Below are 22261 nucleotides of genomic sequence, written 5' to 3' on the forward strand. Positions count from 1 at the left end.
TTTTAGACCGATGATTCAGCCAGACGGTAAGCTTCTATTGTTCATTCTTTCAACCACCTCATCAGAATTTATTAATAGGTAGTCAGGATGTGAATCAATCTCCGCTGCAACAGACTTTAGTCTTTGATCTTAATCAAGGATCCGCAGACCAGAGCTGCACTTGAAGATGTCTTAGCAGGTAACCGTTCGAATTTGGGTTTCTCTGTTTTTATGACTGATGGATTTTGGGTGAGTTCCCTTATTTCTTTTGAGGAATCTAGATGATGAATTCCCTTCTTTTTGAGCTTTTGGGTTCTTTAATCGCAACTCTTGATTTTGAATGTGAATAAGATTGAACTAGGCAGTATAGTATTTAGGCTTTTGGATTTGGATTTTATTATCCGTTGAACTGTTTAACCAAGTATAGAGCCACTGAGGAATGTGTTCAAGTTGCCAGATTCAGATCTGAATTGTTAGACGAGGGGAAATCCTCTGGTAAGAATTTTTTTTATTCAAGGATTTCTTTTATATTATTCTGTATATGAACCGTTTATTACAGAATTGTGCGGAGGAATTCTCAATGCAGCAGTCGATGTCATGAATTGTAACCCGAATTGGGTGATATACCAGTGGGTATAGAGTGGGTCGAAGTTGATCCGGATGAGATTCCTCGGTATGCCTCTGATTGACAGATTGAGATAATTCTGACTTGAGGACAGGACATTGCAGTTGAGAGAGAGAGGAAATGTTCCTTAGACTGCACTCAGATCGGTACGACCGCTTTGAATTTGTAATGTCGTTTGATTTGGCAGATGCTCAGATAGAATTTAGGAATTTTGGAAGTAGAATCTCCCAGAGATGTTAGTTGAATTCGTGAGTATTTGTATCGGTGGAATTCACATCCGTTTGAAGAGTCATACTGATCTTCTATATTCTTGGATGATGATCGCTGATTTGCATGCCGAGCAATGATATGATATTCAATCGATGTCGGAATTTTGATTGGTTTGAGTTGTTCTTCTCAACCATGTTATCTGAAGGTGGAATTTTCTGTTGATCACCTCAAGACCAGAACAAATATGAATTGATCTGGATCGACGTCTTTACCTGGGATTTGAAGATGTTTGAGTTCTATCGCAGATTCCGTGAGGAATTCTTATCGTTCGTAAAGCCGATTATTTAGCAGAATATATTCTTATGTCTGGACTTAATCTTATGAGACCATTTCTTATGAATTTGAATAAGAGATTGACCAGCGCTTCAGAATTCTTTATTCTTCTGTATTGACTACCTTACGGTGCTTTGCACTTCTTCTTATTGAGATTTGAGGCATATTCTTGTTTGGAAGAATCACTTATTAGCTTAAGCATCGAGATAGCTGAAGACGCTCGAGACTCAATGTCTGAATCTGGACTTTGAGCTCGTCGTGATCTTATTGATTAGAAGATCTGTTATCGCTTTTCTTATGATGAGATTTCCATAATCTTCCCTGATCTTGGAAGCTGTAGTACTAGTTTTGCCGTACAAACTGAGTATGAGAAAGAGAAGATGATTAGAAGTGCTAAGGAATTTCTGATTGAAAATCCTTTCTTTCCGGAGATATCGAATGCAGCAGTTGTTGCTCTGAGTCGAAAGATGTTTTTTTATTTTATCTACTATCGGTTTTCTCCTTGATTGATGATTGCGGCACTTTCGATTAGAATTCGAAGCAGATAGGAGGCCTATCAGAATCTTGTTTTCTAGCCAATTCAGAATGTTGAGAAATCAAGAATTTGCAGAATCTGATTTGATTATTTTCATAATTCAAGGAGGAAGAATCAGAATGGAATACCAATCTGAATTTCAGGTCAGAGATAATGCCTTGATTGGTGAGCAACCGTTTTGCTGTGCCAGATGTTTCTAATCGAGACAACGAATCTTGAGATTGTAACCTTGCAGTCTATTCAGTATTCTTTCAGATGATCGAAAGGTATAGATGATTGAAGAGTCAGATGGGTTAGAAGCAGATGAAGAACGATGTTTGATGTATGTTTTTCCGATGTTCTGACTTGTCTGCAGTTGATAGCAGAAAGTGAACGACCCGACGGTCTGTCAATCAGTTTATTCTGGTTCAGAATGGGATGGAGATCATGTTTGATGGATTCGTCACGAGAATAAATGTTCAGTCTGAGTTTTAATTGCCATCCGAGTTTTATTGACCGATTGATGAATCTACTATTTTATTCCCTATAGAATGATTCTCAAACATGATCAGATGTTAGATTTCTGTCAGAACTTTTGTCAGATTGTTTGAATGTATAATTTGGTCATTTCAGACAGATATTTTTGATACACCCTTCTCGTGGAATATACCCTCAGAACGACGGACAGCCAGAACAGAGGATATGGATTTAGAGGATTTGCCGAACTATTTACAAAAGTTCTTGTATGAGCAGTCCATGCCATATATTAAGATCATTTTTTTTACCAGATTTGGTAAAACATGGTACCGATCCTGAAGGTCCATGGTTCGAATTAGAGGAAGATATGAAACTCCCTGATCCAGGGAAGAGAAGATTAGTAGTGTGGTGCTAGACTTTTGCACTAGCAGACGAGTGTCGCTGACTCCTACGAAGTTTTTGTATAACAGCAGCTATCAGATGAATCTCAAATAGCATTCTTTCGATGATTGGTATGAGCAAAAATGGAAATCTTGATGGAATCGGGATGATTTCCTGGTTTCCCCGATTGGGACCAGATGTGATTTTGAGGTTTTGATTAATAAATGAAGGTTTCTGTTGGGAATGAGGACGACTTAGAGTAGACGGTCGGAGTATACGGATGTTTAGATGTAGACATTCGTATTTTGATCGGTGAGACCGGTGTTTTCGGAAGATTTAAACTTTCAGAGGAGAGTCAGATATGAGAAGAGAGAGAGAAATCGTCTCGGTGATTGTTTGAATCTCATTAGAGTCCGGAGATGATGGGCGATCTTGCCTACAGACTTGTTTTATTTCGTCTCTTTCTGGTTTTCACGAGGTGCTTTTCAGTCTTTTGATGCGGATTATCACTAGATCTTTGTTGCGGAATGATTAGACCAGAGTTTCTTGTGTTCTTTAAATGTTGATACCGAATTTGTTGAGATGACGAATTGCTTGCGATGACTGATTTAGAGTTTCGACCTGAATTAAAAGCAGTTCTAAAACAAAGCGATTCAGCTGTGTAAGTGCAGTTGAACTGTTACGGTTTTGAAGAAGAGATTTGTGAAACAGAGTTCGAGTTGAGACAGCGTTTTCAGGACTTATTCTGAGAGATGAATTCTCTTGCAGTTTTGGATTTTATCCCTTAGCTTTTGAGATTGAGTAGTATTTGATTTCGAGGACGAAATCTATTCTTAGAGGGGGAGAATTGTAACGCCCCGAAATTATCTTAATTGACTTTATTTGAGATAATCAGAGATTATAGAATTCGAGGATCGACTTGTATTTGATCAAGGACTAATTTGCAATTTTCAGAATTTTCAGGGACTAAAACACAAAAATGGATTTTGTTATATTATCCTTGGCCCTTTGACTTAGTCCTTCACTTTTCCTCCTTCCTCTCTCTCGTCTCTCTCTCCCTCCATTGAAGCCGCCTTCAACGATTCTCAAGCTTCCAGATATCATCCCGAGCTCAATCCGTCCGTTAGAAGTTATTTCTGAAGGCAGATTAACGATCACGGCTGCAAGAGCTTCTTTCTATCGTAAGTTTCCCTCCGATCATATATGTTTTATTTTTTGGATGTAGTTGTAATTTGATTCTTTTCGGGTATGATGTTCTTGAGATTATTCTTATCGTTTATTCTCAGACGAAATGGAAATAAAGCGTCAATTGGATTTGATGTGAATTTTCTATTGAATTTCAAAATTGTGGATTTTGAGATGTGATGGGTTTGAATTGGAATGAATGTTTGTTGATTGGAATGAGTTTAATCGATTAAAATTTTGCTGTCTGCGTTTCTGGTTTATCAGAATATAGCTATTATGCCGTCAGTTTGATGTTTGGATATTGTCTTGTTTGAATTTGATCGTATCGTTTGTTTGAAAGATTGGATGTCGATATTGATCCTTATGACTTCTGTTGATAGATTGAACTGAATTCAGTGGAGTTGTGAGATTGCAGCTTTGATCAGTTTGGAAGATTTGAGCCGGTATAGTATCGATTTTCTTACTTATCGATCGAATAACATGAATAGATATTGAATTGAGATTTGCTGTTTTACATATTGAAGATTGTGAAACGACAAGAAGGTATAAGACGACTTTGGAATGAAATAGGACGATTAACTCGAATCCGGATTGATTCGAGTGTCCTAGAAGAAATCACATATTTCATGTTTAAATGTTTACTTGATATATGATTGAAATGATATTTGGGTGCATGAGAATACATATGCATTCATATTGAGCCGATTGATTATTCATTTTGAATTAGATAATCTGGAGATTATAGCTGAGTGGTCTTGGTAGGCGAATTACTACAAGTGTCGATTAACTCTCTATAATGCTCTGGAGTCTAGAAGATTAAAATATACCTCGTCCACCTCGAAAGGGGAGTTTGGTGTGATTGTTGGATATTTTAACCTCGGGATCCCAAACCAAAGAAAGAAAGAAAGAAGAATTCCTTTTGATTATCTGAGTCTGATAATCCAGAAGTTTTTAAAGTCATGCATATCATTTTAATTCCGCAGTTGAATGAATTACTCGAGGAATATGTGGAATTTGATTATATATCATGTTTTGATATATTATGTGATATTGTATGCTGGTCTCTTTTATTGGGAATATTATTCTCACCGGATTATCCAGCTGTTGTCTTTGTTTGTATGTGTACTTGGCAACAGGTGGGGCAGGAACGAGCCAGAGAATTCATGGATAGATGGGAGATGATGTAGAAGTGAGGATCGTTTTAGGAGTTGAATTTATTTTCAAAATTGATTTGTATTTTGGATTGTAAACTTAGATTGAAAGCATGTTCTATTATTTTGGATGGGATGTATAACTTTAGAACTATCTTGTAATGTAATATGCATGTTGGATGTGTTGATGCATGTTTTAGATTGATGTTTTGAATGGTGGTTTGAATTGAAGAAAGCCTCCTCTGTTTCTGATGTTTTTCTGGGCAGAGGGCACGCTCGATCGCACGAGTTCGTATGATCGAGCGTGGCCCTTAAAATTGTTGAGGAACTAGAACTGCAAAAATGGTGAACTCAATCCCACGAGTTCATGGGATCGAGCGCAACACTTGAGATTTCTTCGGCAGTACTTGAGGCATGGATGGTGCGCTCGATCGCACGAGTACATGCGATCGAGCGCAGCCCTTTAAAATTTTTTTTTTGTCTTTCCTTGACTTTTGAATTATTGTTGATGATGGTTTACATTATCTTAAGATTAGAGGTTTAGAACCGAGGCCTCACACTTTTGTTATTGGATTGAGGGTACAATTTTAAAATAGTCGTGTTTGCCTTCCATGCATCCTAGATTCGCATCAGATCACCACAACCACAGCTGCTACTGATGACTCTCTACCTTAGATTCCACTCACCTCTGTTTCAGAAGTTCTGAAGTCCCTACCTGATTTTGAAGTAGCTCAGCCAACATCCTCTCCTCATGAGACCCAGTCTGCTGAATCTTCACCCAAAACAGCTGTGAGACCCCTGTCCCACAAGGGAAAAATGAAATGTTTAAAATAAATTTAAAATGGGCTACAATGGACTTCTATAGCAAATTGGGTTAATAATTTTCGTAAAGCGAGGACGAATACGAAGTAGTTGCTATAGGGGCCCATTGTGTGTAGTCGCGCAGCCGCGGACCAGGGCCCGGGCGTGACAAAATGCCATCAAAGATAGTCACCAGCAGGAACCCCGGGAAATAAGTGCTATGCGGGACAAAGTTCTACGTGTGTGGGATCCACCTCTTGAACCTGCGGGGCAAAGTGCTCCATGACGGGAGCCACCTCTTGAACCTATCGGAGTCACCTCTAGATTCCCGATGCTGGTGGATCGAAGGTCAGATCGCGACGAAAACGTCGCGTTCTGAAGGAGGGGTGATTGTGAGACCCCTATCCCACATGGGAAAAATGAAATGTTTAAAATGAGTTTAAAATGGTCTACAATGGACTACTATAGAAACTTGGGTTAATCATGTAGCACCTAAGATTTCATAATTTTAAATTCCATGCTTAAAATTCTTTTTTTTAATAATTATGATTTTTATTGCTTGGAATTAATTGCTTAAGTTTCCTTTAAAATTTAAGAGCTAAAATATTTTAAGTCATTTATTATTGAAATTTTTTAGACAATGGCTTCCGGTTCCGGCATTTGGCGATGGTGGATTTTGGCGGTAAATTCCAAGATTTGTTATTTTAAAAGTTTAGTAGGGAGGTAGGAGAAAAATTAGATGATAGTTCAAAAGTTAGGAATTTCCGGGTATCAGAAATAATTTTTCTTATTATTGCAATATTGGGCTTATTATTTAACTTTTTCAAAAGTTAGAATTTTCATGAACCCGGATTAGTAAAACCCAATTTAATATTTTTGATTTGGGGTTTTTAAACTTAGGAATTTTATTAGTGTAAGTTAGTAGGCAAAAGTTGTAATTTAAAGTTGTACTTTTAAAAACAACACACACACCTACTTTTAATTACTTACACCTATACATACAAACACATGTACACCTAACACACACCTTTTTATCCCAAAACAAAACAAAATCAAACCCTAACCGCCACCCTCCCTCTTCCTCAACAAAAACCATCGGCTTCTTCATTTTCTTGCCTTTTCCGATCGCCGCGCCGCCATCCACCACCATAGCCGACCGGATCTCGAGTCTTAGGAGGTCAAGCAGCTGTAGGTTTGTGATTTCCATCTAGGTTCCATCGTTTTTTTGAGCATTTTGAACCAAGGCAACTATATTAATTTTTGTGAGACCTCGATTCCAAACAACTAATCTCGGGATTAAACAACAATAAGGCATACAATAACCAAAGGTTAAAAGCAATAAGATTTAATTTTTTTTTAAATAGTGCCTCGATCGATCCGCATGATCTTGCGGATCGAGCGAGCAACTTTTGCCAGAGTTACTGCCCGAGAAAACCAGCCCTCGCTCGATCCGTAAGATCTTGCGGATCTAGCGAGCCACAAAATTTCCAAAACAGAACTGCATCAAAATGCCCTCGCTCGATCCGCAAGATCTTGCGGATCGAGCGGTGACAGAAACAGAGCAAAAACAGCAGAAATCATGCTAGAACTTGAGTCCAAAACCAACAACATTTTATCATGCATTACAATCACAAGTTCTCCAACTAATACATGAAATTATAGGGTTACACAACCGCTCAAAAGTATTGGATTTGTAACGACAAACTTTCAACACAGCTCGCATAAACAATACAATAACATAACGAAGTTCGATATCTAAACATGTTCAAATACAACTAGGTAGACATGCTGACACAACTTCTAAACCGAGTCTCACTACTAGCTCTCCCTCTTGTTGCTAACCAGGCCTTCGCTGACTTGGTCCTGTCCCACCTGTTGCCAAGTACACATACAAAACAAAGCAACAGCCGGATAAACCGGTGAGAATGACATTCCCAGTAAAAACAACATAACAAGTATGGATATACAACATGCTATCAAAACAACATATTCAAGTCGAAGCTAATGATATGCATGTCTTTAAAACCAGGATATCAATTCTGATAAACAAGGGAGTACTGCTCTGCTTTTGGGATCCCGAGGATGAGATCACGTAACGACTCACCGACTCTCCCAATCGAGGTGGTGCCACGTATCCCACTCCTCTATACTTTGAGCAACCATAACGAGTATGCTAGCACAAGGCGAAATACTACAACCCAGGCCACTCAATCATAGTTCCCAAACATCTAAACAAAAAGGGCGGTTCTGCCCGCTGAAATCAAAGTAGGCTCAAGATTAATGCATAACAAAAACATAAACATAAGCCACATAACAAAACTCAATCAATCAACAAGATACAAGTTCCACATGCTAGAACAAGTATCGATGCAATATGTGATTTAAAAAGGGAAACTCGAGAACCAACAGTCCCGAGTATGCTATCCCGCTACGATGAATGCTTTTACCTTTCAATGCAGTAGTTCCAACTTCTGGAAAGCTACAACAAAAGATTGTATCAAAGACTAACCAATCTAAAAAACAACAAGGCTCAAGGTAATTCTCTATACCGTTCTTCATCCAAAACTCTGAAACGAACAATTGCTATTAACCTTGAGTTTGACAAGCTCCAAACGAATCTTTTCAGATACAAATAAATGATCAATAACCATGATCAACTTACAAGCCAAGATCACAACTCAAAGACGGTTCGAAATCCCCAAAACTCAAACCGACGGCATAACGGCTATAAACTGAACAAACCGGAAATGCAGACAGCAGTTCAATACCGATATAATCTCATAACAATGCTAATACAACAACAACAAGGCAATCCCAACAAATCTCAAAACTCAAACTTTCGAAAATGGCTTCCAAAAATCATAACAATTCCGAACGTCGCTCTATTTCAATACCGACAGATAATAAACGATCAGAACTCTGTCGAGAACAACATACTCGAATCTAGAACGATTCTAACAACATCCAAAAACTAGAATGTATCTGATCGTAGAAAAACTTACGATAGAACAAAGCTCTCGCAGTAGTGATCGCTAAACTGCCTTCAAAAATAAATTCCAACGGCCGGATCGAGCTCGGAAGGAAATCTGAAAGCTCAAAACTCAAAAGGGGCGTTTCAATGGAGGCTCACGGTTTTGGAGAGGAAGATGAAGGTTTTTCCCAATCAATTCTAAGTGTAGATAATATATAAAAATCAATATTTGCGTTTTAGTCCCTGAAATTTTCAAAATTTGCAAAAAGGACCCTGATCAAAATCAAACCGGCTCGAGAACTCTGTAATCTCTGATTAACTCAAATAAACTCATTTAAGATAAAAACGGGGCGTTACAATTTTCTTGGGCATTCAAGAAAGATAACTAAGCATCTTTCCATGTTTCTTGATAATTTTCGAATGGCTCATGTTTTTGCAAGACTAGGCTTCGGTTTTTAGGGATTTTCCAGCTAGGGTTATGTTAAAATTTCAAAAATCTCATTTATGTTGATGATTTTGAGTTGTATGATGCATTGTGATGAGAAAAATGATGAGTTTTGATGCATATTGGCACACTTGGAAAATTTCAGAAATGAAGCATGCCTAACTTTCGAAATTTGCATGATGTTAGGGCTGGGATTGAAGTACATAAGTGTATTTTATTGTTTGGCAATTGGTCTTGATTGATTATTCATGAATGTGAGGCTTTTTGGTGCATAATATAGTTGATTTTGAATTGTGGAGTGGAGGTAGGGTTGAGGGCTGCCAAGGCGCTTGTGCTAATTACTAAGAGATGTTTTTTTAGTGTGTTTGGTGGTTTGGAAGTAGGTAGGGGCAAGGGAGTAGGGCTTGATGGTGTTTCCTCCAAGTAGAAGTGTGGAAAGATGAGGTTTGCCTTGAACAAGGCCTACTGAGTTTGGGGCAGGGGAGGCGCATTATGAGGTCTGGGAGTGGTATGGGCTGGTCCTAGGTCAAGTTCATGATGTTGTGGTTGCGTCGGTATAAAATGGGCTCGTTTCGGTTAAGATTTCAATATGTTATGGATTTTTGAAGTTAAGGTGTCGGTGTAGAATTTTAGAGGGAAAGAGTGGGCTGTCCGGAATGAGTGTTTGTTCAAGTTGATTAGGCTGTCAAATGAGGTTGAAAACAGTTCATATGGTTAGTTTGGAGTGTTTGGATAGTGTCGGTTTGAGCGGTGCCGAATTTGGCTAAGGGATGATAGAGTTAAGAGGGTTTCGGTGCGATTGCTCGGGTTGTTTCCTTGAATGTGATAATTTGAGTTAAGGTTGGGTTAGCACCTAGGGGCAGCACTCACTCACCTATTACCCACATTTATGTGTTGAGTATTGATTCATATAGATGCATACATGTGTTTTTAAGGCTTGGCCTTGGGTCGATCAAAAGGGTTATAAAGAAAGGCATTCTTTTTATTGCATGCTAAGTATTTTAATGCCGAGTCAAAGAAGGAAAAAAAAAGAAAAATATTTTTGAACGAAGTGATTTGATTGTGATGGGACAGGGTATTGATGGGTGGGGGATTCCCCACTCACTTGCCATAGATGGGTAGATCGAGACTGGGAGACATCCCGGGATCCCTACCAAAATAGACGGGTAGTGTGAGATCGGGAGAAATCTCGGGATCCCTACCAAATGACAGATAAAGGGGTAAGTCGCTTCGGGAGGAATCTCGGCGTCCTGCCGGCATAGTGCACTACAGCCATTGATCGATCAAAACAGAGGGTCACAATTCAAGGATTTAAGTTTACAGTTTCAGTTTCAGTATCAGTTTGACTCGACTTATTGCATTCAGTTTCAGTCATGCATGAGTTTCAATAAAGTTAAGAAAGTTCCAGAGTTTCATAGCGTGAGTTGGCGTGTGTTCATCGTTTACATGACGTCTCATGCTTTTGTAGCATGCGCATTTCTACAGCTTATGTTTCAAGTATACTATGTATAGTATTTTGAGTATTACTGCTGTTATTTTAAACCCTTGTTATTACACTGTTTATACTTGCTGGGTCATTAGACTCACTATGCTTGTTTGATTGCCAGGTGAGGAGGAGTTTGTAGGGACCGAGGGCCAGGGTCCTTGAGGGGAGATCTCCGGTGGAGCGAGGCCCTACGACCGATGTTATTTCATGTTTTCCGCATTAGTGATGTTGTGGGGCCTCGGGTTGCTAATAAAATCTAGGGCAATTAATCACTAAACATGATTAATAAACAAAGGATCAAAGATAAATAGAACAAAAAAAAAATTTCAACAAGGGGTGCGCTCGGTCGGTCAAAAACCACCGACCGAGCGCCCCTGTTTTTGTCTCAAAACAGTAGGCTAAAGTCGGGGCTGCGCCCGGTCCGTCAAAATCAGCGGAACGATCGCTGTCTTGGCAGAATCATGCCCTGTTCTTTTGTGGCAAAACTTTGATCCTATCATCCTTTCAATTCATGATGTATCAAGTCTAAAACAAGTCCATAACATGCATAATCATTTATACCAAGGTCTAATCAAGTATACAAGCATGCATTACATCAATTAAAAGCTTTAAATCCAACAAAACATTGATCTATTAAAAGTTCTTCAACATGTTTTCCAATTATCAAAGCTTAAGTGTTTTCTAACATGTTTGACAGAACTAAGTACATCCTTTTAGCTACAAACCCGAGACACCACGTGCTAAAACTCTCTCCCGAGCTAACAATGTCATCTCCAACTAGCTCCTGCCCCACCTGTTGACATGCACACATACAAAACAAGACAACAACCGGATAAACTACGATGAGAATATAATTCTCAGTAAAAAAGACATATACATGCGTTAAAATATAAACATGTCAACTCTATCCAATTCAATTCAAAGATAGAGTAATATAACGCATATGTCAATTCAAAACATATCAATCAAGACTTCAATCAAAAGATTTATATAGCGCGCTATCAAGAATTGATTTATCTCAAATCATTGCCATAGAGATTCGTATCCGATCTTTACATGGATATCCATCTATATCGTCGTCTCATCAGACTCGAAAATAAGGTTCATCAAACCTTGGCATTAGAATCAATTCATATTTCGTATCATATCAAAATCAAAATCAAAGATCCACTACATGCGATGGATCGACAATAACATAAGTTCTAACTCAAGAACAAGTAAATAAACAAGTATGTGATTTGTTCGGGATAAATCAAGAATCATAATTCTAGAGTATCAAATCCCTGACTCTCGATGTCATCTTATACCTTTATGTCATTCAGTCGTGATTGAGATGCTCCATATCTGGACAACCAACACAATCAAACTCAATAAATTCTAACTCAAGTTAACAATTCAATCTTCCATTGAAATGACATCAAACCGTGAGTTATTCGATTCCGTTTTAATAGCGGCATTCTCGATTCGTCAAACTTCAATATAAATCTGAAAATGAAGTGATAACAAGTTATAAACATCAACAAACAATTCCTCTCATATGAAACTCAATCAACCAATCAATTGTCATACAAATTCCAACAACACTTCAAGTCTAAAAAAATTATAACTTTGATCGAATCCTTCCTCGGTTCAAAACTTGTGATATCAAAGTCTTAACTCATCACCATCAATCTGAAAGTGAAGCATACATAGACTAAACATATCAGCTCGAAGCTCACTTCATTCTCAATAAAAGTAACCTGCCAAAAGTCTAACAAATTCCAATCCGACGGCGTAACGGTACAAAATCGGTAACCAAAACGATATCGAATCAATTCTAAAAGGCTTAACCATACTATATCAGTATCATATCATCCTAAACTAACATCTCAACAGCTATACATTTCAAAATATATGCTGGAAATCATAAGAAGTGCATACAACATCAAATCATCGAACCGTATTCGATATCGAATTCAAAACACAAAGTTTCAACGTCATTTCTGAGTTCTGTTCCATCATCATTTCGAAACCTTACTAAATAATAATAATACTTACATCAAATCGAAGCCTTCGTCGTAAGGATTCCAGAACACTTTTTGGAATTAAAATCGGACGATCGGATCAAAAGTTACGGGGTTTTGAAAATCGGAAATCAAAAGAAAACCAATAAAGTAAAGATGGTCTCCGCTAATATGTTCAACTTTCAGAATGAAATAGCTGAAATACACGCATACAAGCTGACAAATCTAATAAAATCGGATATGTATTGAATAAATTGCAATTTAGTCCCTGAAACTTTGTAAATTGCAATTCGGTCCTCGACCTTCTTTTTAATTCAATTTCAATCCTAAATAATTTAAGAATATTAGAATTTAAATCGAAACTCTAAATATTCCCATATTAAATATCCTCGAATTAAAATTAAATAAGTTCGGATTAAATCAATTAATCCCGGCCTTTTGCACTTCAGCCCTTGAAACTTCAATATTTCAAATCAGTCCCTGATCGGGTTTCACCTTTGAATTAAATCATATGCATTCTCGAACCTTGGAATTTAATCTTTAATTCAATAAATAATTAAATCGAATATTTATTCTTTTAATTTAATAATTCCCGAAATTTAAATCTCAAAATTCGTAAATTCTCAAATTAAATATTTTCGGCTCGGACATTACATCTATAATTTCCATAACTTCTCAAATCAATATTTGCCCAAAATATAGAATTTAATTCTCAAATCCCATAATTAATAATTAAAATTTCGGGCCTTACAGATGTTGTAATAATGAATTTTTAAATTAAGTACTTTTGGTGATAGTCAGGATGTGTTTTTCCTGTGCTTGGAGTTTATGATTTAAAGTCTGTTATTGATATTTTTCAACCGTGTGGGGTTGCCTTTATCTTTCTTTATGCATGAATGTCGTAGTATGAAACCTTCCTTTCTTCTACGTCTTCTTCGTGTCTTTTATGCTTGTATGGTTGCTTGAGACAGGTTGGCTTGTCTACTTACAAACAAGTCATGGCAAAATTCTTTTTTAAAAATAAATCCTTATTTTATTTTATTATTTAATTAAGTATAGAGTGTAGGCTCGTTTCAGTTGGTATCAGAGCACGGTCTTGGTTTGGCCTGAGCCTACTGCCGGTTGCCGAAACTCAAGGGATCTCGCCTCAAAGTCTGTAAGATTTATGTTTCGCTTATTGCTATTTATTCAGATTAGTAGCATTAGTTTCTTAAATTATTTGAGCATGTTTTAAGTTTAAATAAAAATATTTTCTTAAGGCATGAATTTGAACTTGCGCTCAGATGGCACCTCGACGTGATCCCCATGCATCTCCACCGCCTCCTCCACCGCAGCCACTTCCTCCGCCCCCTCTGCTAGTTGATGTTGGGGCTCAGGTGCTAGTTGGCCTGGCTTGTATCTTAGAGCAGCATGCCGAGGCCCCGAGGGCTAGACCTAGCGCGGTCTATGAGCATTTCAGGAAGATGGATCCTAAGGACTTCTATGGTACTACGGATCCGATGGTAGCAGAGGACTGGATTCGCTCGCTAGAGGCAATTTTCCGCTACATGGATTTGGGAGATGCGGAATGAGTTCGCTGTATGACTTTCCTTCTCAAGGATGACGCCGCCTTGTGGTTTGAGGTACGAAAAAGACTGTTGAAATTACCACGCTGACTTGGGAAGCATTCAAGACTCTCTTCTATAAGAAGTACTATACCGCTGAGGTGAGGGCGCAGATAAAGAAAGAGTTTACCACTGTCTGTATCCGAGTTTGTTCGGAAATTTGATAGGGGCTGCCACTTCGTGCCATTGATAGGTAATGATGAGGCGGAGAAATTGCAGCACTTTGTTGCGTGTCTGAGGCCTACTATTCGTAGGGATGTGATGATGGCTGAGCCAGTGGATTATGCAGCTGCCGTCAGGCAGGCTATGAGGTCCTAGCAGTCCTTGAAGGACATCAGTGCTGAGGTTCATGGCAAGAGGGCCTTCACTCATCAGGGTCACCAGCAGCAGCATGGCAAGAAGCCATATCAGGGACAACAGAGGCAGCAGAGGTCCCAGGGACACCATCAGGTCCAGAGACCCGCTCTTCCCAAGACTGAGGATAAGCCTATTTTCTAGACATGCCACCGTCCACACTTTGGGAAGTGCTTGAAGGAGGCAGGAGTGTGTTTCAAATGCAAGAAGCCCGGTCATGCAGCTAAAGACTGCACGAAGTTGAGGAGGCCCGTGCAGGGTCGAGTGTTTGTGATGCAGGCTGAGGAGGCCGACCCTGACACCACACTCATCACAGGTAACATATTAAATTTTTCTTGGGTTAGAGTAGTTAATCGATTCAATGATGCATGTGATTTTATGTTTTATTGTTTGGGGTCAATAATTTAGTAGCATGTTGCATGATTGGAGAATTTGACTGTATTAGCATGCGTAGTATCTTCTTTGGGATTTGATGACTTAGAATGAGTCTAGGTAGAACTTGTGTTATTTAACTTCGATCTTTTCTGTGGATGTAATCACCCTTAATGCAGGTAGGATTGTAGTAGCTGGTGTAGCCAATAGAGCTTTGTTAGACTCAGGATCTACACATTCTTTCATTTCAGAGGCATTTACCCGTAAACGGAGTATTGAGTGTGAAGAGTTGTTTGGTGGATTCACAGTGACCATTCCATCAGGGGAAGAGCTGTCCACGAGTAATATGGTGAAGAATCTCGAACTCTTATTGCAAGGGCAATCAGTGAGTTCCGATCTGATCATGTTGCCCATGCCTGAGTTCGACTTGATACTTGGGATGGATTGGATGACGAAGAACATTGTGGTGATTGATTTTGAACAGCGATCAGTGATGGTTAGACCAAAGGAAGAGGAACCATTCTGGTTCGAGGCTACTAGGAGTTCGAAGAGGACTCAGCTTATATCTCTCATGCAAGCTAAGAAGTTGGTGCATGATGGATGTGAGGCATTTTTTAGCCAGTGTATCTTTGTCAGAGTTGCCAGCAAGTCCAGATATTTTAGATGTGGACGTGGTCAGGGATTTTGAGGATGTGTTTCCGGATGAAGTTACAGGTATCCCACCTGATAGAGAAGTCGAGTTCTCTATCGACTTGATACCGGGTACTGTGCCAATCTCTAAGGCACCGTACAGACTAGATCCCACAGAAATGAAGGAACTGAAAGAGCATATTCAAGAGTTTCTTGATATAGGGTTCATACGCCCTAGCTTCTCTCCATGGGGCACACCGGTCCTCTTTGTGAAAAAGAAGGACAGAAGTCTGAGATTGTGCATAGACTATCGAGGGTTGAATGGTTTAACAGTGAAGAACAAGTACCCACTTCTTAGAATTGAGGATATCTTTGATCAGTTACAAGGAGCTTCTGTGTTTTCGAATATTGATCTTCGTTCGGGATATCACCATTTGAAGGTGAAGGATTCTGATGTGTTCAAGACAGCGTTCAGGACCCGTTATGGCCACTACGAGTTTCTTGTGATGCCGTTCGGGATGACGAACGCGCCCGCGGTCTTCATGGATCTTATGAACCGAGTGTTCCAGCTATACTTGGATCAGTTTGTCATCGTCTTTATTGACGATATCCTCATTTACTTGAAGGATAGAGAAGAACATACCCAGCATTTGAGGACAATTCTTGGAGTACTCCGAGAGCGGAAGTTGTATGCTAAGTTCGACAAGTGCGAATTTTGGTTAGAGAGAGTACCATTCTTGGGTCATATTATTTCCAAGGATGGAGTGGAAGTAGATCCTTCCAAGGTTCAAGCTGTGAAGGAGTGGTCTGGGCCAAGAAGCGCATCGGAGATTCGCAGTTTCCTCGGATTGGCCGGTTACTATAGGAAGTTTATCAAGGGCTTTTCATCGATTGAGGTGCCCTTGACAGCGCTGACCAAGAAGAATTCCAATTTTATTTGGAATCCAGAGTGTCAAGAGAGCTTTGATGTGTTGAAGGAAGCTCTCACGACAGCACCAGTGTTAGCTATGCCATCTGGAGAGGGAGATTTTGTGGTTTACACTAATTCTTCCAAGTTGGGACTTGGGGCAGTTCTTATGCAGCGAGATAAGGTTATCGCTTATGCTTCTAGGCAGTTGAAGGAGCATGAAAAGAACTACCCTACTCATGATTTGGAGTTAGCAGCGGTGGTATTCGCTCTCAAGATTTGGAGACGCTATCTCTATGGAGATAAGTGTAAGATATTCACCGACCATAAGAGCCTCAAATACTTCTTCACCTAGAAGGATTTGAATATGAGACAGCAAAGATGGTTAGAGTTGGTGAAAGATTATGACTGCGATATTAGCTACCACTAGGGTAAAGCTAATGTAGTCGCAGATGCATTGAGTAGAAAGTCAGCAGTGATTTCCTCTTTGACGATGTCTAGACCTTTGCAGGATGAGATTCAGAGATTCGGACTAGAGTTCTATGCCGAGGATAGAGCTCCCGGATTGTCAGCTTTGTGAGTGCAGACTTCGTTGTTTGACTGTATCAGAGTTTCTCAAGCAGTTGATGAGCAGATAAGTAAGTGGAGACGGAGAGCCGATGTAGTAACCCGCATTTCTAATTAGTGTTTAATGAGTAATTAATCACGTGATCATGTATAGATTAAGTAAAACATGATTAAGTTCTTGTTGGGGTAACGGACTTCAGAAATGGATTCAGAACACTTGGAAATAGTCGGGAAGGTCCCAAGGGTTTGGATGGATCAGAAGCTTCGAACCAAGTCAGGAGGCTCCGAACGGGTTCGGAGGATTCGAACTCAGGATCAGAGGCTCCGAAGTGGATCGGAAGCTTCGTCGGTAAGATCGGACGTTCCGATCTGGACCAGGGCACACTTCATCGCTTACGTCAGCAAGGTGACATCATGGCTGACGTAATACTGAGCGATCGGATGCTCCGAAGGTGCGATCGGAGGTTCCGATCGAGTTTGGATGGTCCGAACCGGGTTCGGAGGCTCCAAACGTTGCCTATAAATAGAGGGTCCTAGAATTCATTTTCTCGCACCAATTTCCTCTCTTCTCTCTGATTCCTAAGCCTTCTAACTCAGATCTAGGGAGATCTAGGCGTCCTACGGGGAATCCGGAAGTGGCTTAGTGATCTAGACATCGTCGCGGAGCTACGGCCTAGTTTTGAGGCTATCGTCAGCAAAGGGCTAACGACGGACGCAGGTATAGCTTTGGCATCCTAAAAATATTTAGGAGTATGCAATAGCTTAGTTAAGGCTTTTAGAGCTTAATTGTTGATGCATGGGTATTTTCATTGTAGTAGCTAGTAGACTGGACTAGTAGGCTTGGAGTCTAGACCAGCAGAGCTAGGTTTGACCAGTAGTATTAGAGGTACGTAAGTATTGACTGAGATAGCCGACATGATATATTTGCTTATATGTTGCATGAGTATGTGCTATATGTTTTATCATGTTTTAGAATGTTTTTTTACAGCCTTAGCACATACATGATTTTACGTGTGACTGCATCCGGTGAGATGTGAGTCATTGACAGTCTCCATAGGGAACGTTGATCTCATTTTGGACTCGAGTCAGGTATGACAGTTTCCATATGAGACTTGTATCTTGTTTTGGATTCGGGTCAGGATGGGGTTTTGGCTCAGCCCTGATATGGAGTATACGAGTATCCCGCGGAGTAGCTCTCTAGCCGGTACTGTATATTTCCGGTGCCATGAGCAAGAGTTTTTACTTGAGTTTTAAAGCATCTGTATGCGCATATTTGTATTTATATCATTGCTTCGTATTGAGCGTTCTAGCTCACGCCCCTGTGTTTGGGTATTGTGTACCTTGTGGCGGGGCAGGTTTGAGGCTGGACGGTCCAGGCGGCTCTCAGCAGGATTGAGATTGGGGAGTGCGAGGTTGTAGAGGGCAGGGATTTATTTACCCTGAACCTTCGATTTGGTTGTATAACAGTATTTATACATTTGTGACAGCGTCGGTTGTATTCTGCTGATTTGATTTGTTGTATTTTAATTATCCGCACTTTACGCTTAAAGCTTTTATTGAGTGCGCTTTTACTCTAACTCTGATTAGGTAGTGGGTCCGGGTTGGGTTGCTATATTTTTGGTATCAGAGCGTGATGCATTTCACTGGGAATATCGTAAAGCGGATTAAGTAATTATCTGTTCTTATGTAACAGATGGCAGATTACGATGAGAGTCACGGTAGCGTAGACGGCGGTTGTTGGGGCGATCCAGATGATCGTAGACATCAGGGACAGCCCGAAGAGTGCATGCGAGTAAGCATGCGTAGATTCAAAGAAGTTAGCCCGAAGCCTTTGACGGGTGGGGAGACAGCTGAAGAGGCGGAGGATTGGATGGAGAGGATGGAGTAGTGCTTCCAGGAGTTCTGTTGCACGGCTGAGGATAGGATGGAGATCCTTGCCTTTATGCTTGAGGGTAGAGCGAGGAAGTGGTGGAGATCTACTTCCGCACCATTCATAGCAGCTAGAGGTGCAGCTACTTGGGTGGAGTTCCGTACTGCTTATCAGAGATTTTATTTTCCTCCAGCTCTTCGTCAGGCAAAAGCCAGTGAGTTGTTGAGTTTGCGACAGGGGACGATGACGATCGAGGAGTACCAGCAGAAGTTCTTTGATCTGCTACCCTTTTGTCCTCATATTGCTGATAGCTCTATGGCGAAGTTTGATCATTTCCTTCAGGTTTTGAATCCTGACATTCATCGTATGGTTGCTGTGGACGGCGATGGGACTTACGAGGATTTGGTGGACCGTTGTCGCCAGGGCCGAGGACAGTATTCGGAGGAACAGGGGACTTTACTCTTCTTCTTCCAGGCCAGCGAGCTCTAGTCCTTTGGGTCCGAGAGGACAGTCCTTCAAGAAGCCAGGAGTTACTTCTTCTTCTTCCTCTGGATCTGGTGGAGTGCATCGTTTTGGTGGACAGAGACCGAACCGGTGTACTCAGTGCCGACGCAGACATCTGCCAGGGCAGTGTCGTCGGTCAGCCACTGCATGTTTCCAGTGTGGCCAGGAGGGTCACATGATGAGAGATTGTCCTATGCTGGTTGGAACAGCGAGTGGTTCTGGAGGTTCTCAGGCATCTGTTCAGCCACCTCAGTACTAGTAGCCACCTTTCCAGCAGCAGTATTTGCAGCAGCGCTAGCATCCGCATCAGTCTCAGAGATAGCCTACTCAGACTCCTTCTCGAGGTCATTCTTCGTTGAGACCACGTACCCAGGGTCAGGTCTTTGTGCTTAACCAAGAGCAGGTGGAGGCTGACAGCGATCAGATGATTGCAGGTATCTGTTGTTTATGTGGTTTTCCTGCATATGTTTTAATTGATACCGGTGCATTGCATTCTTTTGTCTCAGCATGTTTTGCTAAGAAGTATAGATTGCCGTTTATTCCTTTAGACGTGTTGCTAGTGGTTTCTATGAAAGAGTGGGTGCCCGGTGAGCAAACTTGTGGCTAAGGGCTTTGATGACTCTTTGTATAAACAATATTTTGTTTAATATAATTTACACTTTAATTAATGGCAATGACTTTATCTTTCTTCATATTGTTATATTGTGATATACTATTGTTGTTTTGATAAAGACCTTGAATATACTATAGTGTATGTAAGATGTGGTAGAACATGGAGATGTCTATCATGAAACACATCTTATAGTCACTGTATATTCTAAACTGTTCCTATTCGATTGAGCCGTCCGATAATAAGGATAAGGATCGCTCGAGTTTGAGACTAGCATTTGCGATGCAGAGTACCACGTTTCATTGGTAAGGAACATAGAGATGTTCAAAGCATGCAAATAGATATTCATACAATGAATGATCGAACTACCCTATCCGGACTTTCCAAGTGGTTATCACTTATCGAGTGGATAAAGTCCGCGGTTTTGGTTGTACACCATTAGTCCTTACTACATGAAACATCATTGAGACTCTATATGCTAGTACTGTGCTTTGACTCGTTTACCGACTCTATTGGGGTCATCAGGTGTCGGGATTGGGTACAGTTACAACACATATAGGAGTCGATGCTTTGTTGTCAAGGATTCACCACATACTTGCGAGTGTGGATATCCTATGCGATCTGAGGAGATATTAGTGTGACGAATCTCTGGCCAGAGTACATGATGTGTTTTAAGAAATGGTTTCTTAGTAACACATGCGATGTCACTATTTGATCTTCAAGATGTATTGCATAGTTATCGAATCTCGAACGACTCTCGATTTACCAATGGTTGTTGATTCGATCGGGATATTTGGATGAAGGGACCGTACTGTACGCTAACCAAAATCTATTGGTTCTTGCAGGCACTATCAGTGATACCTAGGGAATCATGGGGCGATGTTTCTAGGCGCTCTTACCATGATTCGATGGGCAAGTCGGAAATTGTTGTTCCGAGTCACAAGGAGTTGTGAGCCCACGGCTAGCTGTATCCCTGAACCATTGAGGGTCACACAGAGTAATGGATTTTTAATCCCCGTAGAGATAGTTAAATTTAAAGAGTTAAATTTAATGAACAAAGAAGTTGGACTTCTAAATTATGAGCAGAGGAGCAAGATTTCCTAAAATGACATAGGGATGGGCATTTTTGGAAATCACTGAATTCGGATTCAGAAAAATTTATCTTGACTTTAAAAGGTGCAGAAATGGTTTCTGTGCACATTGGTGAAATCGGTTTATCAATCGGAGTCATGATGAATTTTATATTAATTTCTGAACATGCGGGCTTTGCTTGTCGGGCTTGAACTTATGACTAATGGGCCCTAAGCTGTTAGCGGCCTACATTATAAATAAGTTATTGCAGTACAGAAATTACACACAACAGGTCAAAAAATTTTCGAAAAACCCTAGTATTTTTCCTCTGAAGTGGCCGCCTCCTTTTCCCCTCTGCTCGGTAAAATCCAGTCTGTGAATTTTGAATTACAGTCTGGTTTAACGGATCAAATTCGTAAATTCTCTTCGTAGAAACTTCTGATAGATTTTCTAGTGCAATCTATCAGAGGGATTAATTATCCGTTCGTGGACCTGATTGAAGAACAGTTCGTCCATCAGTTCCAGGGATATACAACAAGAGCAGAGCAATCTGTTGGTGTCCAAAATCTCGATTCGAGATTGAAGGTAAAAATTTATAATTGTTATTTAATTTTTACACACACAATTTAATCGTAAAAGTTTTGATACCCAATATGGAATCGTTCCATATAAAATTTTTAAACTTCCGCTGCACCGGGTATCAATTCTGATTGATCTGATCGCCGCGTTCTCCAACAGTGGTATCAGAGACAGGTTTCTCAGATCAAGCGCTTAAATTAATCGATTGTACAAAAATTTTTAAGCCTTGGTTTTTGAAACAAAATAAATATTTTAAAAAAAAAAAAAATTTCAGGCAAAACCCGGGCAGCGATTGGATCGCTGTCCGGGGGGTGGGCAGCGCACGGCGCTGCGCAGGGCGGCGCACGGCGCTGCCCTAGGGGCAGCCGGGCTGCCCGGTCCGAGCTCTTTGGGGCGCGGGCAGCCCGGGAATGTCCCGGGCGGCCCGCGGAAAAATTAATTTTTTAATTTTAAAATTAAATTTTAATATGTTAAAATTCTATTTTTGGTCCGATCGAAAATTGTTTTTTATTTTTCCACGAGGCGTCGGATCGAATTGTTCGAGTCCGAAAATTTTAAAATTGATTTTTGGATAAATTTGAATTTTTTGAAAATTTAAATATTTTATCCGTTAAATTGAATTTTGAAATTAA

At 40.1% G+C, this 22261-nt stretch overlaps 1 protein-coding gene across 1 annotated transcript; it reads left to right on the top strand.

Moving 5' to 3' along the window:
* The first annotated feature begins 14792 nt into the window (after positions 1–14792).
* LOC140862276 (uncharacterized) lies at positions 14793–15579 on the top strand. Its single transcript, XM_073265287.1, has 2 exons — positions 14793–14835; positions 15071–15579. The coding sequence occupies exons 1-2, from the start codon at positions 14793–14795 to the stop codon at positions 15577–15579; spliced, it is 552 nt and encodes a 183-aa protein (XP_073121388.1).
* Positions 15580–22261: the final 6682 nt, after the last annotated feature.

This window comes from Henckelia pumila, chromosome 4, assembly GCF_033568475.1.
Source record: "Henckelia pumila isolate YLH828 chromosome 4, ASM3356847v2, whole genome shotgun sequence".
In the NCBI taxonomy this organism is placed as follows: Eukaryota; Viridiplantae; Streptophyta; class Magnoliopsida; order Lamiales; family Gesneriaceae; genus Henckelia; species Henckelia pumila.

What these genes read in the sequence shown, in the direction of transcription:
- LOC140862276 (XM_073265287.1), top strand. Translation starts at nt 14,793, where the DNA reads ATGCAGGCTGAGGAGGCCGACCCTGACACCACACTCATCACAG. An exon ending in TGACACCACACTCATCACAG is followed by an intron (nt 14,836 to 15,070) that starts GTAACATATTAA and finishes CCCTTAATGCAG; the next exon opens with GTAGGATTGTAGTAGCTGGT.